Below are 19,259 nucleotides of genomic sequence, written 5' to 3' on the forward strand. Positions count from 1 at the left end.
GCATCATGGGGGAGGACAATTATGTGCATATATTGAAGCAACATCTCAAGACATCAGTCAGGAAGTTAAAGCTTGGTCGCAAATGGCTCTTCCAAATGGACAATGACACCAAGCATACTTACAAAGTTGTTGCAAAATGGCTTATGGACAACAAAGTCAAGGTATTGGAGTGGCCATCACAAAGCCCTGACCTCAAACCTATAGAAAATGTGTAGGCAGAACTGAAAAAGCAAGGAGGCCTACTAACCTGACTCAGTTACACGAGCTCTGTCAGGAGGAATGGGCCAAAATTACCCCAACTTATTGTGGGAAGCTTGTGGAAGTCTACCTGAAATGTTTGACCCAAGTTAAACAATTTAAAGGCAATGCTACCAAATACTAATTGAGTGTAGGTAAACTTCTGACCCACTGGGAATGTGATGAAAGAAATAAAAGCTGAAATAAATTACATGACATTTCACATTCTTAAAATAAAGTGGTGATCCTAACTGACCTTAACCAGGGAAATTTTACTAGGATTAAATGTCAGGAATTGTGAAAAACTGAGTTTAAATGTATTTGGCTAAGGTGTATGTTAACTTCCGACTTCAAATGTATATCTTTTGCGTCAGACTCATTAAAGAAGAAATCTTTGTCCAGTTCGAGGTGAGTAATCGCTGTTCTGATATCCAGAAACTATTTTTATGTCATAAGAGACAGTAGCATCAACATTACGTACAAAATAAGTTACAAACAATGCGAAAAAACACCCCTCTGGCGCCATTCTTATCATATTCCACATCTTCTGTCTGAAATGAGTACAATAACGTTCAAGGACATTTTTATATGAATACCCAAATTTTGATAACATGAGTGTTAGATGGTTGCATGGTGGATTAGGACAATTAAGTGTTTTTAAAGAGCAGCTGTATATTCATATAAAGCTAGCTAACGACAAGAGCAACTGTGTTGGGAGAGATGGAACAAGACATAGCTGCCATATCAGAGTTTTTACTATCCTGTTACATGGTTATTACATGTTTAATGACATTCTAATTACAGTGTAATTACACATTCTAAGACCTGTGTAAAACGTGGCCATACACATTTTAGAGCAGAAGCTTCACTATAACTCAGTAGTATCTACATTTCAGTCATTTAGCAGATGCTCTTATGCCTTGCTCAAGGCCATAACGACAGATTCACCACCTTGTTGGCTCAGGGATTCGAACCAGCGCCCTTTCAGTTGCTGGCCCAATGCTCTAACGGCTAGGCTAGCTGTCACCCTTTATCTAGCTGTCAAATACATCTGTGGCTCATTGACCCAACTTACAGCGATCTTGGGTGGGTTGAAGTCTATGTTGTAGACACGTCCGCTGGGCAGATGGAGCCAGCGAGAAGTCAGTCTCTGTTTGATGGTCTGGTAAGGCACGTCCAGGTTGATGACTGTGTTCACACTGCACACGTTGTCCAGAGACTCTGCCTGAGACACGGTACGGGGGAACCCTGCCAGACAGGAGAGACCCAGTCATAACCTTAGAGATATACGCCTAGTGTACAAAGCATTAAGGACACCTGCTTTATCCATGATAGACTAACCAGGTGAATCCAGGTGAAAGCTATAAGCCCTTATTGATGTCACTTGTTAAATCCACTTCAATCAGTGTAGATGAAGGGGAGGAGACAGGTTAAAGGAGGATTTTTAAGCCTTGAGACAATTGAGACATGGATTGTGTATGTGTGCCATTCAGAGGGTGAATGGGCAAGACAAGAGTCAAGTGCCTTTGAATGGGGTATGGTAGTAGGTTTGTGTCAAGAACTGTAATGCTGCTGGGTTTTTCACACTCAACAGTTCCCCCTGTGTGTCCATAATGGTCCACCACCCAAAGACATCCAGCCAACTTGACACAACTGTGGTAAGCATTGGAGTCAACATTGGCCAGCATCCCTGTGGAACGCTTTTGACACCTTGTAGAGTCCATTCTTCCGACGAATGGAGGCTGTTCTGAGGGCAAAAGGGGGGGGATGCAACTCAATATTAGGAAGGTGTCCTTAATGTTTTGTACACTCAGTGTATAATACACTAGTGTGGCTGATGTTATAGATCTTCATAGTTCGAAAACCCTGACAGGAAAGGAGGAGAGCCAGGCTCTTTTCCAATACATTTTTCCACGATTCTTTGCATCATCTCTCCTTGCCTCCTTCTTAACCATATACGGTGAGAAGCCCCAAAGTTCCTTCCCTCTGACCTTTTCCTCCAATGCCTAAGAGAAGGAGATGACAGGGAATCCGAGAAGAAAGGAGGTGAGGAATCATGGAAAGATTCATTGAGAGAAGATAGGTCACCTTATAACAGACTACCCTACCAGGAGCCTAGCTCGCCAAGCCTAACTGCTAAGGATAATGCATTTACATGTACCACACAACCAGGCTTAGAGTTCCGTTGGTGAGATGCTTTGTAAAAGGTCAAATCATTCTAACTCTTTATAGTACCCTAAACGTGATACATGTATGACTGTACAATTTGTCATTATCTTCCACTTGGACAGCCATTTTGAAATGGAAAACCGCCTTGGGCCAGGCTGAACATAAATTGATCAGATAGTCCATTCCCCTTCATCACATACAATATCAGTTGTCATATTAGTGGCCTAAGGTTTTTAACCCATTGAGAGACATTTTTATTCATAGTGGCTTTTTCCCACAAAAAGCATACAGTACATCTATTCATCTATAAAAACATCACGAAGTTGTCATAAATCGTGGACCGTCGTTGGAGGTTCTGGACCGTGGACCGTCATTGGAGGCTCTGGACTGGGAACTGTCGCCGGAAGCTTTGGACTGGGAACTGTCGCCGGAAGCTCTGGACTGGGAACTGTCGCCGGAAGCTCTGGACTGGGAACTGTCGCCGGAAGCTCTGGACTGGGAACTGTCGCCGGAAGCTCTGGACTTTGGAGGCGCACTGGAGGCCTGATGCGTGGGACCGGTACAGTTGGCACCGGGCTGATGACACGCACCTCAGGGCGAGTGCGGGGAGGAGGCACAGGACGCACTGAGCTGTGAAGGCGCACTGGAGACACAGTACGTATGGCCGGCACAGGATATACTGGGCCATGGAGGCGCACTGGAGGCCTGGAGCGTAGAGCTGGCACAACGCGTCCTGATTGGATGCTCACTTTAGCCCGGCAAGTGTGGGGCGCTGGCACAGGACGCACTGGGCTGTGAAGGCGCACTGGCGACACAGTGCATAGAGCCTGCGCAGGATATCCTGGACCGAGGAGTCGTACTGGAGACCAGGAGCGCTGAGCCGGCATACTGGCTGGATGCTCACTTTCGCACAGCAAGTGCGAGGAGCTGCCAAAGAACGTACCAGGTTGTGCACTGGAAACACATTGCGGATCTCCGGAAAACATGGTGGTCCCACGCTCCCCACGCGATTGTCTTGCTCCAGACACCAAAACATCCACTCTAACTCATCACTCCCCTCAACACTCCTCGCTCAGTCTATCCCAATATTCCTCTTGGCTCTCAGACTCGCCCCTCGGCTTCGCCAACCAACCCGTGTGCCTCTCGGGCTTCCGTCTTGGTCGTGAACTTTGATGTCGCCATTGATCCTCCTGCGTCTGCTTCCATGGAAGGCTTTCGTCTGCTGCCATTATCTCCTCCCAAGTCCAGGATGTCTTCTCCTGCGCTGGCCACGCTGCTTGGTCCGGTTGTGGTGGGATCTTCTGTCACATTCATCATCAGGAGTAGACCAAGATGCAGCGTGGTATGTTTTCATCCTTTATTTCGGAATAGAAAACTTCAAAGAACAAAAACAACAAAACAAACTAAACGTGAAGCTAGAATAATGCTCACAGGCAACAATACATAGACAAGATCCCACAAAGCACAATGGGAAAATGGCTACCTAAATATGATCCCCAATCAGAGACAACGATAAACAGCTGCCTCTAATTGGGAACCATACTAGGCCAATATAGACATATAATTCACCTAGATAACTCACCCTTAAATCACACCCCGACCTAACCAACATAGAGAATAAAAGCTCTCTATGGTTAGGGCGTGACATCAATCTGAAGGTTTTTGGAGTGTATGCCTTTTTACCCAAGCCTGTGTTGGTGTAACCTAGTTCCCAGGATAATTTCTAGAGAGCTGGTGATACTGGTGATACTGTGCCTAAAGATGAGCATAATAAGCGTGGTGTGTGTGTGTGTGTGTCTGTCTGTGTGTCTAAAGACCAGTAGTCTGATGAATGCAGGTGCAACTTACTGTTCATCAAATATTCACACCCCCTTTTCCACATTACAGCCCAAATTTTAAATGGACATTTTTGTCACTGGCTGACACACACAATAGCCCATAATGTCAAAGTGGAATTGTTTTTCGAAATTTTTACACATTAATTCCAAATGAAAAGCTGAAATGTCTTGAGTCAATAAGTATTCAACCTCTAAATAAGTCTAAATAATAAAATACAAATGTCTCCACACATACAATTGTAAGGTCCCTCAGTCGAGCAGTGCATTTCAAACATAGATTCAACCCCAAAGACCAGGGAGGTTTTCCAATGCCTCACAAAGGGCACCTATTAGTAGATGGGTAAAACAAAAGCAGACATTGAATGCTAATGCTCAAAATCATCTGCAATAATCTTCTCCTCATGAACCATACATCAGATTCACTCCAGCTTTTGCATTTAGACTCATTACATAAGTCTTTAATGGTTTACATACCTGCATTCAATATGGCTGCATTCTATCTAGAGATGCATGTTAGCACATATGCTACTCCTTAAAAATCTTCTCGTGAACCATAAATCAGATTGACTCCAGATTTGGTATATAGACTCAATGAATTAGCCTCTTAAGGAAATGGACAATGATTAGATGCTGCATTCAAAGATAACCAACCTACTGTACTAGTCAAACGTCACCTGTGTCAACCTTGTGGTGTTGAGAGATAAACATGGTAATGCTTTCACACGATAGAGTGCGTGCTTTGTTATCCACCTGATCTCGTGTCCTTTCTGTCATCCCGTGAACCCTGTTCATTCGGTGCTCAGAGCTATATTTGTTATTATAACCTTTTTCTATATTTCCCCATTTTTATCCCCTCTATCGGTTGCAGTAATGAGTGTGGTGCAGGTGCTTATTGCTTACCATCCAGCAGCCAGCTGCTCTGGTCTATGTTCCTCATCTCTGTCAGGATGAGACGGGAGATGACGTCATCAGGTACCAGCTGACCCTGGTCAATGCATGACTTCATCAGAAGACCCAGCTCTGCAAGGAGAGGAGACACAGTGGGGAAATAAAGCTCAGAGCTGTGATCTTTACTATTTAAAACATGTACACATTATGCACTTCATCAGAAGACTCAGCTCTGCCAGGAGAGGAGACACAGACACACAGAGCAACACAAAGCTAAGACCCAGCTCTGCAGGGAGAGGAGACACGGAGGAAGTTAAAGCTCAGAGCTGTGATCTTCACTATTTACACATATACACATTATGCACTTCATCAGAAGACCCAGCTCTGCAGTAGTCCGGAGAAGAGACAGAAAAACACAAGGATCAGAGCTGTCATCTTTACTATTTATTATCTCAGAAGACCCAATTCTGCAAGGATAAAACAGAAAGCTGTCATGGGCAATTCCACGATAACAGAATTGCGATGAGACTCAAGATATTTCACTTAAAATATATGCCAAACAAAAACCATTGATTTCAAAGTTTAACAAACCATGGTCTAACACAAGGACTACTTTTAACAATTTACATTTGACAAAAATACATTTCTTGAAGAACTGTGCATTATGGATATGAATGTCATTCTCTTCATGGAGATGTATCCTAAATAGGTACACAAAAGTAGAAATATATATTTGAATATATTTGGGTATAATTCTACACAATGGTTAATATTTTAATGAGTTCTGCCACCAAACAAGACAACATTTTATAATTGTGTAGGTGCTTACTGCTCCAGAGCGAAGGTTCACCTTCCAACAGGACAACGACCCTAAGCACACAGTCGAGACAACACAGGAGTGGCTTCAGGACAAGTCTATAAATGTCCTTGAGTGGCCCAGCCAGAGCCCGGACTTGAACCCAATTAAACATCTCTGGAGAGACCTGAAAATAGCTGTGCAGCGACCCTCCCCATCCAACCCGACAGAGCTTGAGAGGATCTGCACAGAAGAATAGGAGAAACTCCCCAAATACAGGTGTGTATTTATATATATATATATATATATATATATATATATATATATATAGATAGATAGATAGATAGATAGATAGATAGATAGATAGATAGATAGATAGATAGATAGATAGATAGATAGATAGATAGATAGATAGATAGATAGATAGATAGATAGATAGATAGATAGATAGATAGATAGATAGATAGATAGATAGATATAAATCCAAGCTTGTAACGTCATATCCAAGAAGACTCGAGGTTGTAATCGCTGCCAAAGGTGCTTCATCAATGAGTAAAGAGTCTGAATACTTATGTAAATGTACTGAGTAAAGAGTCTGAATACTTATGTAAATGTACTGAGTAAAGAGTCTGAATACTTATGTAAATGTACTGAGTAAAGAGTCTGAATACTTATGTAAATGTACTGAGTAAAGAGTCTGAATACTTATGTAAATGTTATATCAGTTTCTTTTATATACATTTGCGAAATATAGACGTTCATCTGATGGTCACAGATACCTTAAAAAATGATAGGGGCATGGATCAGAAAACCAGTCGGTATCTGGTGTGACCACCATTTTCCTCATGGAACGCGACTCACTTCCTTCACAAAGAGTTGATCAGGCTGTTGATTGTGTCCTGTGGAAGGTTGTCCCACTCCTCTTCAATAACTGTAGTGGCTGGATATTATTCTGTCATACACGTCGATCCAGAGCATCCCAAACATGCTCCATGGGTGACTTGTCTGGTGAGTATGCAGGCCATGGACATTTTTAGGTTCCAGAAATTGTGTACGGATCTTTGCAACAATGGCACGACAATGGGCCTCAGGATCTCGTTATGGTGCATTCAAATTGCCATAGATTAAATGCAATTGTGTTCGTGGTCCGTAGCTTATGCCTGTCTATACCATAATCCCACCGCCACCATGGTGCACTTGTTCATAACATTGACATCAGCAAACCTCTCGCCCACACGATGCCATACACACTGTCTGCCATCTGCCCTCTGCCCTGTACAGTTGAAACCAGGATTAACTTTACCGTGTATTCTCTACTAACAACATATTCTACCAAATCCTATCTTGTCCAGAACAGAGTTATATAGCTTACATAACCTATACACTAAGGACAAAAACATCCTGTATCTTTACCAAGTTGAGAAAAGACAAAATCTCCCCAATTTTACCTTTATTTAACCAGAAAAGCCAGTTAAGAACAAATTCTTATTTTCAATGACGGCCTAGGAACAGTGGGTTAATTGCCTGTTCAGGAGCAGAACGACAGATTGTCAGCTCGGGGGTTTGAACTCGCAACCTTCCGGTAACTAGTCCAATGCTCTAACCACTAGGCTACCCTGCCGCCTTGATTACGGTATGTACTGTACTCAAAGAAACTACAGGTAACTACCCAAATAAAGGAAACACCAACATAAAGTGTCTTAATAGGGCGCGCCAGAACAGCTTCAATGCGCCTTGGCATAGACTCTACAAGTGTCTGGAACTCTATTGAAGGAATGCGACACTATTCTTCCATGAGAAATTCCATAATTGGGTGTTTTGTTGATGGCGGTAGTAAACCTTGTCTCAGGCCCCGCTCCAGAATCTCCCAATAAGTGTTCAATTGGGTTGGGTTCTGGTGACTGAGACACACACTTTAAACCCCCTATGCTCCTTTGAGACCCCTTTTTCAAAGTCACTGAAATCTTCTAGTATCCCTCATTTACTCAAGTGTTTCCTTTATTTTGGCAGTTACCTATATATTTCTAATAGGTTTAGAAAAACTTCAGTAGATCATTTCCTATTTAGGCCGGAATACATTTCCCCCTCAGCCTTTCACTTAATTGGTCTTTGTCCAACAGCAGAAAGGAATTGCCTGACAGTCAGGGCAGGGGGTTGTGCAGAGCCATAGATGGTGCAGCATGACCCATATGCATGCTAATATAGCCTACGGTGGATCTCATCTCAGTCTAGAGCAGAGAGGCTGCACACTCCACACTGAAAATATGTGCTTTGGATATACAGGCTTGCATTATGTGAATTATTGGCCTTCTTTGAGGACTTGGCACATGGCTTGCTGTGCTTGTGTGTACTTACAAAATGTACAATACTAACTAGATCACAGATTTGTGGAAGATGTTACGGGCAGTAAAACTGAGTATTTTCGTCCTGTTTTCACTTGGGTGTTCTGAAATAAAACTCTATTGCCTTTTATGCCCCTCTTATCATTCCAGTGTAATCCAAAGGTGCGGGAGAGTGGGCGTGAAGTCCTTGAAGTCAGTTGTCCACTATAGGCTACTCTTCAGTTTATGATGTCCTCACATCTGATGGGACTTCAGCCAAGGTAAGAGCTGGAGCAGTGTGATAACATGTTGCAGTTACATACAGAACTACCTTGAACGTCACTGTAAAAAGCTCAGGTGGCAGCTATGTATCAGGTTACCTGTGGCACAGGTTTACGTTAGCTGTAGGTCTATGTGAAATACAGGTGTGTGAATTGTTTCAAACTAAAGCGGTTCTTTGTCACAATGACTGTTCTTTCCACTTAATGATATGTGATGGGGGTCTCGTCACTCCTCTTCAGGCTCGACCTAACTGCAGTAAGATACCAGGATGATTGTGGAACTGGACTGAACTGTTTCTCTTATCATAGTCCGACCAGAAACGCACTATTGGCTACTGTAGGGAGGAGCATTTTATTTCCAAGGTGTTGGTCTATTGTTATCTCTGTAATAGTTAGACAGGAAATTCCAGGGGTTTAGGCCAGGGGTCATTAGAAAAACTTTGAACTTTTTTGAACTGTTGATCTGCATCTTTCCCCCCAGCGGTCGGTTGATCAGCAACCACCCCACCATAATAGTAGGAGTGTGCGAACTCAGAGCTTTTTCCCAGGACTTTCATTACACGCTTCATTGCATCATCTTGTGGGTGACACTTTCTTTTTTTTTCTCTCTCTCCTTCTCTCTCTCTGTATGTTGCATTTTGTGCTTACATTACAAAACAATCTGATTGCATCACTATTAAAGTGGCAGATGCCACATTCATTTTTGGACTTGTAAATGTATGATATATACCCAATATTCTTGAAGAATATAACGTAGAAATGCTTCAATAGCTTAGTTCAACTGCCGTACCAAGGGCTCTAAATAAATAAAATAACAATTGGTAGCACTGGCGCTCCCAACCTAAAAAAGTTAGGAGCACAACATAAAATCTAGGAGCACCAGAATATTTTTTTTTTTTTTCATTGATTGAGATATAGCATATTGGGCCTATATAAATTCTAGGTATTATTGAAGCACATGTTGTGCTCATAGATATTAGAACCAGTAGATAGTGATAGAGCAGATGTCATCCACCTATTCCTATGTATTTGATTTTGAAGACGAATGGGGCTGAGTGACACAAAAAAAATATGCCGAAGATCATGGTGAAAGTGGCCGTAACTAGCAAAGGATCATGGTCGATGTAGTCATTTTCATCCTGCCTGAGAGAGTCAATCGGGAGCCTCCTCCTAGCCTGCTGGCCTGTGATTGGTCTGTGTCAGCACGTGGTCCTGTGTGACGACAAATGTAGTAGTCAGAATGCCACTGTGGCAGGTAGATGAAACAATTTGCCAGCCACTCACAATTCTTACCAGCCAATACATTTATTTTAGTTGTTCCAGGTTCCTGATTTTCCCGTTTTTCAGGTTTTCACACTCAAAATCTCACTTTTTCTAATAGAACAACAAATGTAGTTGTTGTTCTAAGTCCACAGCCATGCTTAAACCACATCAGGAGACCACTTCTGAGGTCTGGAAAAAAAATATATACATATTTTGGCTTGCACACCTCAATAGACTGGTGTTTGGCTGCCAGTGTTTCTGAACTACATGCGCAATAGCAGAGATTACAAAACAAAAGACCACCTGTTTAATAGAAATCATCATGATGGTCGATATTATTCTGTCAGGTAAGCCTACTTTGCAGTTAACATTTCATTTGGAAAGTTTTCTGGGAAAGCCTTTAGAAATGACTGTTTTGGCATCGCTAACTGGCGACACAAAGTGGTAGACACAGGCATTCCCATACCATTAAGTATTCTGAAAGTTGGAAGTAATACATACCACTGATCATTCTTTACAGGTAGTCTTTTAATTGAACGAATCTGCGCTCACTTTTTTTCTCTAGGCACAACTGCATAGGAGCACAACATAACATTATTTCACAACAGTATTTTCATAATTATCATCTGGGTGATGTTTTTCTCTGGTCGCACTGCTGATCCCAAAATAAAATGTCAGGTCACACAGCAAAATATCTAGGAGCATATGGTCGAACTTTAGAGTCCTGGTCGTACCCCATCAGAACGCAAAATATGGGATTGTTTTACTGCATTGTTTGTAAACAAAGTAAATGTAAACATTATAGCCTCAAAACATGGTTTAAACTATCATTTTGATATAATGAATGTTCAGCCCTTGCATCCATACAGGGCTGGCCCCTAGCCATGTGACACAAGTGTCTCCTAATCCCTCCTGTCTCAACCTCCAGTATTTATGCTGCAATAGTTTGTGTCGGGGGGCTAGGGTCAGTCTGTTATATCTGGAGTACTTCTCCTGTCTTATCCGGTGTCCTGTGTGAATTTAAATATGCTCCCTCTAATTCTCTCTCTCTCCCCTCCCGGAGGACCTGACTCCCGGGACCATGCCTTAGGACTACCTGTCCTGATGACTCCTTGCAGTCCCCAGTCCACCTGGTCGTGCCGCTGCTCCAGTTTCAACTGTTCTGCCTGCGGCTATGGAACCCTGACCTGTTCACCGGACGTGCTACCTTGTCCCGGACCTGCTGTTTTCAACTCTCTACCGCACCTGCTGTCTCTAACTCTGAATGCTCGGCTATGAAAAGCCAATTGACATTTACTCCTGAGGTGTTGACCTGTTGCACCCTCTACAACCACTATGATTATTATTATTTGACCCTGCTGGTCATCTATGAACGTTTGAACATCTTGGCCATGTACTGTTATAATCTCCACCTGGCACAGCCAGAAGAGGACTGGCTACCCCTCCAATCCTGGTTCCTCTCTAAGTTTCTTCCTAGGTTCCTGCCTTTCTAAGGAGCTTTTCCTAGCCACCGTGCTTCTACAGCTGCATTGCTAGCTGTTTATGGTTTTAGGCTGGGTTTCTGTACAGCACTTTGTGACATCTGCTGATGTAAAAAGGGCTTTATAAATACATTTGATTGATTGATAAGCGGTTGCTTAGGGCCCCCGGCCACTAGGGTGCCCCTGATCATGTATCTATTTTTGGGTCTTTCTATAAAAGAGGGTACCAGTGAGGATTTTCTACATTGGACAACTTGTTACAACTGTTGATAAGTCATTAATTATAATCAGCCATTTTGTTTCATGTCATTACATTAAGATATAGTGGTTATAATAGCCAATGGGGTCAGTGCCGTTTAAAATTCCATGAGCATGGCCTTATTTCTATTACAGCATATTGCATGACTGTCATTCACAATCCATTCACCTAGTTCAATGGAACAGTGATAGGTTTAGGCTACTAAATTATACTTCCCTTATACCCATGAGCTTGCTACAACCTAGCCTATAAATGAAAGTTTACAACATAGGTGACACAGTTCAAAATAAACATTTGAGGCGACAGACACATGGACAGACAGTGACACATTCAATACCATCTTCCACACTCTTGCCTGTATCTAGCTGATATAGGGTGTAATCATTAGTCTGTTGCAAACAAGAGTTTCTATTGGACAAATTCACGTATGTTTATCATGTTTAGTTCTGTATGCTTCCATTAAAGAAAAGTTCACTTTCATAGCAGCCAAGTTGTATTCCTTCTCGCAGCTATGCACTCTCCTCCTCTCACCTGTTCCCTTCACTTGTTGACTTCAATGCAAAACACATCAGCCGTATGTGACCAGGCAAAACAAAACTTTCCAAGCCAAAACATATCATAACCGCTACACACAGCCTAAACATCGTTGTCACCATATTAGCTAAAATAACATCATAGTCAACAGAGCTAATAGAACTAACTCGTTAGTAAACCTGCTACAATCATGCAGTAACGTTACAGTGTACAGTCAGTAAGCAGTTTAGCACTTACACCGGCGGTTAAATTATACATTGAACTTGAACCCTGTAAGAACCCTGGATCAAGCTGTCAGACAGTTTTTTGTATAGAGATCTCAGAAATGCAGTGTAACTATTTAACATTTATTTTCTTATGTTACGGGGTGAAAACAGTTTTCATGGGCACACAAATCCATAATAATTTATGCATTGCAAAATCTAATGCTTCTAATTGAGTCCCCTTACATTGATACTTAAAACCTAATTCGATACTGTAATGAACATGGTTCTTCCATAATAATGCATAATACTTGCGCATTTGGTGTCCAGCTGATTAGCTACGCCATGATATTTTCACACATCTGATCCAGGAAGAAATTTGCAAAATGACAGTCAAGTGATGAACATCTTTGGTGATTGCTAATGCAATGCAAAAACAGCCCAAGTGCTGGAAGAAAGGTGTTTGCGAGGATTGGTGAAGACAGTTGTGCCTGGATCCACGTTGGATCCAATATCCCTAGCGAATTGATGTTGAGCATCTGGTATTGTCTGCTTGATTTACAGCAGGGTCCTATTATATTTAACAGAGAAAGCATCAAGGTAATGCGTTCATGTTTTCGTGCCTCGGATTGGACACCGTCTACCGTTCATGTTTTCGTGCCTCGGATTGGACACCGTCTACCATTCATGTTTTCGTGCCTCGGATTGGACACCGTCTACCGTTCATGTTTTCGTGCCTCGGATTGGACACCGTCTACCGTTCATGTTTTCGTGCCTCGGATTGGACACCGTCTACCGTTCATGTTTTCGTGCCTCGGATTGGACACCGTCTACCGTTCATGTTTTCGTGCCTCGGATTGGACACCGTCTACCAGGCGCAATTGTGTAGGAAAGACTATTGTGCAACACCCAATGCTATTCCTATGAATTATTCTGGATATTATAACAAATTACATAGCCTAGTGGGCTTCTTCGCAATATGATTTGGTAATGAAATAACATGACAAACACATTTTGGTTGTCCATGTTACACCTGCAATTGTAAACAATACAAGGGGCTTCAAGTAACCTACATGAACTTGGAGATCAGAAATACAAGTACTGGAATAGGCGTACATTGAAAATCAGACATTTCCTCAATCTGGTGCTTGAAAGGTTCTTGTAATTGTAGCCAATGTATAAATTCTCCTGCTCCCATAAAATGTGATTTCATTTTTGATCCGTTTTTGTAAGAGATTTGTCCACTTTCGTTTGAAGGGTGTTGAGCTACTCTGTCACGGTAAAACCGCGTGTGGTTATTATGAGGAGGACAACATTTAATGTTGGCTTCTTTTAATCATTCCATTAAAAAAAACAGTTTTTTAGCCACTTTCTCATCATCAAAACAGCAATGGGGAGATTCAAACGGTGAGATTAATGCTATCACTATTCATGGTTTGTGTGCGCCTGAGTCGGCCAAAGGCTACAGAAAAATACATAATCGGCATGCATACAATCTATTTAGTCAGGTAAAACAACGTCCAATTTATTCTCACATGTGAAACTGCATGAAAATCTTGTGTTTCAAACCATTTTTAAATGTTGATCCCAATGTCACACATTGGCCCAATTATTTATGGAAGACCCATGTAAGTGTCGTCACTAAAGTGGCCAATGATATCAAGTCTAAGTAGGCAGCAGCCTCTGTTCTAATGATGTCTGTTTAACATTGATGGCCTTGAGATAAAGCTGGGACAGAATGAAAAACAGCTTCTGATACACCTGTACTGACCTCGCCTTCTGGATGGAAGCGGGGTGAACAGGCAGTGGTGGTTATTGTCCTTGATATTTTTTGCCTTCCTGTGACGTTGGGTGTTGTAGGTGTCCTGGAGGGCAGGTAATTTGCCCCCTGTGATGTGTTGTGCAGACCGCACCACCCTCTGGAGAGCCCTGCAGTTGTGGGCAGTGCAGTTGCCATACCAGGCGCTGATACAGCCCGACAGGATAGTGAGGGTTTTCTGTGACAAGCCAAATTGAAGGCGCTGTCACGACTTCTTCACCACACTGTCTGTGCATGGACAATTTCAGTTTGTCGGTGGTATGTATTCCGAGGAAATGAAAAACATTTTATTTTATTTCTACTTTCCACCTTCTCCACTGCTGTCCCGTCGATGTGGATGGGGGGGTGCTCCCTTTGCTGTCATGGGTGAACAGGGAGTACAGGAGGGGGCTGAGAACGCACCCTTGTGGGGTCCCAGTGTTGAGGATCAGCGGAGTGGAGATGTTGTTAACTATCTTCACCACCTGGGGGGCGGCACACCAGGAAGTCCAGGACCCAGTTGCACAGGGCAGGGTCAAGACCCAGGGACTCAAGCTTAAATGTGTATTTTATTTAACTAGGAAAGTCAGCTAAGAACAAATTCTTACTTACAACACTGGGACAATTGTGTGCCGCCCTATTGGATGAGGAGTTGAGGGTACTATGGTGTTGAATGCTGAGCTGTAGTCGATGAACAACATTCTCACATAGGTATTCCTCTTGTCCAGATGTGATAGGGCAGTGCGATGGCATCGTCTGTGGACCTATTGTAAGTCAATTAAAGTAGGTCTAGGGTGACAGGTAGGGTGGAGGTGTTATGATCCTTGACTAGTCTCTCAAAGCACTTCATGATGACGGATGTGAGTGCACTAGTCATTTAGTTCAGTTACCTTGGCTTTCTTGGGAATGGGAACAATGGTGGCCATCTTGAAGCATGGGGGGACAGCAGACTGGGATAGGGATGGATTGAATATGTCCGTAAACACACCAGCCTGTCAGCGCATGCTCTGAGAACGCGGCTAGGGATGCTGTCTGGGCCGGCAGCCTTGCGAGGGTTAACACACTTAAATGTTTTACTCACATCGGCCACAAAGGAGAGCTCAGTCTTTGGTAGTGGGCCGCGTCAGTAGCACTATATTGTCTTCAAAGCGCTCAAAGAAGTTGTTTAATTTGTCTGGAAGTTGTGAGGAGGGACCCAGGTGCAGAGAAGAGACCAGACAAGGAATCAGTGGTTAATGATAAACATAATACTTTACTGAGAAACAGTCACCGCAGGATCACAGTACACTTGAAAAACAAACACTAACTCTCAAAAACTCACTCAGGAAACAACCGCCGCACATGGTAAACAATTAACGCTTCTGCCAAGGACAACAGAAAACACACCTCTTTTAACAGGGAAATCATCATGCGTATATAGGACACAACTGAGTGTCGTTAATGTCTCTAGGACGGTCTCTGCCACCCTCTGGTGGAACCATGACAGTGAGTCTTTCTGGGTAAGTCTCTAAGAGCTTTCCACACCTGAATTGTGCAACATTTGCCCATTATTCATTCCAAAATGATTCAATCTCTGTCAAATTGGTTGTTGATCATTTCTAGACAAATATTTTCAGGTTCTGCCATAGATTTTCAAGCTGATTTAAGTCACAACTGTATCTAGGCCACTCAGGAACATTCAATGACGTCTTGGTAAGCAACTCCAGTGTATATTTGTGTCACACCCTCATCTGTTTCACATGTCGTTGTGATTGTCTCCACCCCCCTCCAAGTACGCCCATCTTCCCCATTATCCCATGTGTATTTATACTGGTGTTCTCTGTTTGTCTGTTGCCAGGTCGTCTTGTTTATCAAGTCAACCAGCGGTTTTTGTATCAGCTCCTGTTTTCTCCAAGTCTCTCTTTTCTCGTCCTCCTGGTTTTGACCCTGTACCCCTGCCTGCAGTCCTGTACCTTTGCCCAGTCTCTGGATTACCGACCTCTGCCTGACCTGGCCCTGAGCCTGCCTGCCGTACTGTACCTTTGCTCCTGTTGCTGTAATAAACATTGTTACTTCGACACAATCTACTTCCTGGTCTTACCTTTATCCTGGTCATTTGGCCTTGTGTTTTAGGTTATTGTCCTGCTGAAAGGTTAATTTGTCTTCCAGTGTCTGTTGGAAAGCAGACTGAACCACTTTTTCCTACAGGATTTTGCCTGTGATTAGCTCTATTCCGTTTCTTTTTATTATAAATACCACCCTAGTGACAAGCATACCCATAACATGATGCAACCATACCATGTCAGCTTTTTTTTCTCCTACGCATCTACCAATAGGTGCCCTTCTTTGCAAGGCATTGGAAAACTTCCCTGGTCTTTGTGGTTGAATCTGTGTTCAATGCTCGACTGAGGGACCTTACAGATAAATTGTATGTGTGGGGTACAGAGATGAGGCAGTCATTCAAAAAATCATGTTAAACACTATTATTGCACAGAGAGCAACTTATGTGACTTGTTAAGCAAATTTGTACTCCTGAACTTAATTAGGCTTGCCATAACAAAGGATTGAATACTTATTGACTCAAGACATTTCAGCTTTTCATTTTTAATTCATTAAAATGTCAAAAGACATAATTCACTTTCACATTATTATTTACATTATATTGAATATATTGTGGGGTATATAGTGTATCTGTATATTATGGGGTATTGCCAGTGACAAAAAAAAGGGCACTTGCCCAGGGCCTGACCTCCAGGGGGCCCCCATTGATTGTCTCCACTCAGATATCATATTAACATGGCATAAATCATGGCAAAATGTGTAGAATTTCAGAAAAATAGCTTTAAACTGCTCAAATGTATCTCCACCCCATGCTAAAATGCAAAAACTCCAACATTTTCTCAACTCCCATGTCAAAATGTGTAGAACTGAAGGAAATCTACTTTAAACAAATAAATAAATAAATAAATATATATATATATATATATATATATATATATATATTCGCCTTAGGGCCTCCAAAAGCCTAGTGCCGGCCCTGCATCGATAGCTCTTGGTTACATTTCTCCAGCCCCAATCCCTCAGTTTTTTACTGAAACGGGCGATAAAACGCGTTGTTATTGTTTCTACTGTTGATTGCGGCTTTAAACCATACATTCATATTGATTTAGATTTATGATTTTGGTTATTGAAAGTAACCCTATTAATAGCCAATCACACAAACGTAAGAACATGATAGCAACATATATCCTATCTAATGTGACAACTGCTTCGGTCATGCATGAGAACGACACAAGCAAGTTAGAACATTCTGACGACGTCGAGGAAACTGACTAATGCATTATGCATTACTTCAAAATCAGCCACAGCAGCCATTTCCGTTATCTGCGTAGGTGGGTTGGTTTAGAACTGCACCCTGATCTAATCTTACCTGTTTTGGCTTTAATGTTGGCCCTCAAAAGGTCCCCACTTGAAAGGTGCATTAATCCGAAACTTTTTACTATGCGCCCCGACACAGTGCCTTTCCCCGAGCCCGGAGGTCCCATGATAACCGCCCGGAATATCCTTTGTAGAAGCATTTTCCAATGTTGTGTTAATGTTGTAACCACCATATAATGACAAGTATTGTCCTTCCCATGAAACTGTTATTTGTGCATTTACACAAGGAAACTTCCGCTCAAGCGAGCTTGGATGTCTAAATCTTTCCACTGAGCGCAATCGTGCAATCGCCTACTGTGGGCGTCTCCTGTAGTAGTTTTAGCTTGTCCCTTCAAATTAGCCTTTTTTCTCCCTGAAAACCTTTACGCGGATAGAGGAGGAGGTAGTTCATAATGAGAAAACAGCTTCGACTGGCTGCATGGCTGGCTGCGCTGCACGGCTGGCTGCGCTGTACCGAGGGCACGTGAGGACGCTTCAATCCACACATCACATCCATCAAGACCAATGATGAACAATATAAACCAATGACCGTGAAATAAACCCTGGATTCATAGCCGCAGAAGTAAGGGTGTTGAGGGTACTGCAGCACCCACTGATAGATCAAGTATATATTTATATATTATATATAAAGACATTTTAATTAAAAAAAATAAAGACAAAAACCTACCAAATTAGTGCACTAGGCCTTTATTACTCCTGTTTTAGCAGAGACAAATACTCAGACAGAAACCTACCAAATTAGTGCACTAGGCCTTTATTACTCCTGTTTTAGCAGAGACAAATACTCAGACAGAAACCTACCAAATTAGTGCACTAGGCCTTTATTACTCCTGTTTTAGCAGAGACAAATACTCATCAGACAAAAATGTTATGCAGCAGTGCAGTTAAAGATAAAGAAAATATATAATAGAAATGAGGAATAGGCCTAAATACACAATGAATGGCGATGAACAATAATAATAATAATATACAGGGAGTACCAGTACAGAGTCGATGTGCAGGGGTACGAGGTAATAACATGGCTATATACAGGGAGTACCAGTACCGAGCCGATGTGCAGGGGTACGAGGTAATAACATGGCTATATGCAGGGAGTACCAGTACCGAGCCGATGTGCAGGGGTACGAGGTAATAACATGGCTATATACAGGGAGTACCAGTACAGAGTCGATGTGCAGGGGTACGAGGTAATTGAGGTAGCTATGTACATATAGGTAAGGGTAGACAACAGTGACTAGACAACATGATAGATAATAGACAGTAGCAGCAGCGTATGTGGTGTGTGTGTGCGTGTGTGTGTGTGTGTGTGTGTGTGTGTGTGTCTGTGTGTGTGAATGTGTGTGTAGCATCAGTATGCATTTGTGCACTTATGTGTGTGTGGGTGTATGTAGTATGTGTATGTGTGTTTTGGGGTGTCAGTGTAAGTATGTGGGAGTGTGTGGGTTGAGTTCAGTGTGTGTGTGCATAGTCAGTACATGCAAGTTAGTGCAAAAAAAGGGTCAGTGCAGGTAGTCCGGGTAACCATTTCATTAGCTATTTAGAAGTCTTATTCAGCAGTCTTATGTCCTGGGGGGGTAGAAAATGTTCAGGGTCCTGTTGGTTCCAGACTTAGTGCACTGGTACCGCTTGCTGTGCGGTAGCAAAGAGAACAGTCTATGGCTTGGGTGGATGGGATCTTTTACATTTTTGGGGGGGCCTCTCTCTGACACCAGGGAGCTCGACCCGCATAGATGGAAACAGAAAAGTCTGAGCCTTTTGAGTAAAAACACTGGGG

General features: G+C 42.5%; 1 protein-coding gene across 1 annotated transcript in view; it reads right to left on the reverse strand.

The window, feature by feature from the left end:
- Positions 1–18,003, reverse strand: part of LOC109877842 (GTP:AMP phosphotransferase AK3, mitochondrial-like) — a 39,821-nt gene extending 21,818 nt beyond the window's left edge. Inside the window, exons 1-3 of the mRNA XM_020470071.2 lie at positions 17,478–18,003; positions 5,145–5,264; positions 1,313–1,485 (exon numbers count right to left, since the gene is read on the reverse strand). Coding sequence (XP_020325660.1) covers positions 1,313–1,485; positions 5,145–5,264; positions 17,478–17,658 — 474 coding nt within the window. The 5' untranslated portion in view covers positions 17,659–18,003. The remainder of the gene's footprint in view (positions 1–1,312; positions 1,486–5,144; positions 5,265–17,477) is intronic.
- Positions 18,004–19,259: the final 1,256 nt, after the last annotated feature.

Source organism: Oncorhynchus kisutch, linkage group LG23 (assembly GCF_002021735.2).
Source record: "Oncorhynchus kisutch isolate 150728-3 linkage group LG23, Okis_V2, whole genome shotgun sequence".
In the NCBI taxonomy this organism is placed as follows: Eukaryota; Metazoa; Chordata; class Actinopteri; order Salmoniformes; family Salmonidae; genus Oncorhynchus; species Oncorhynchus kisutch.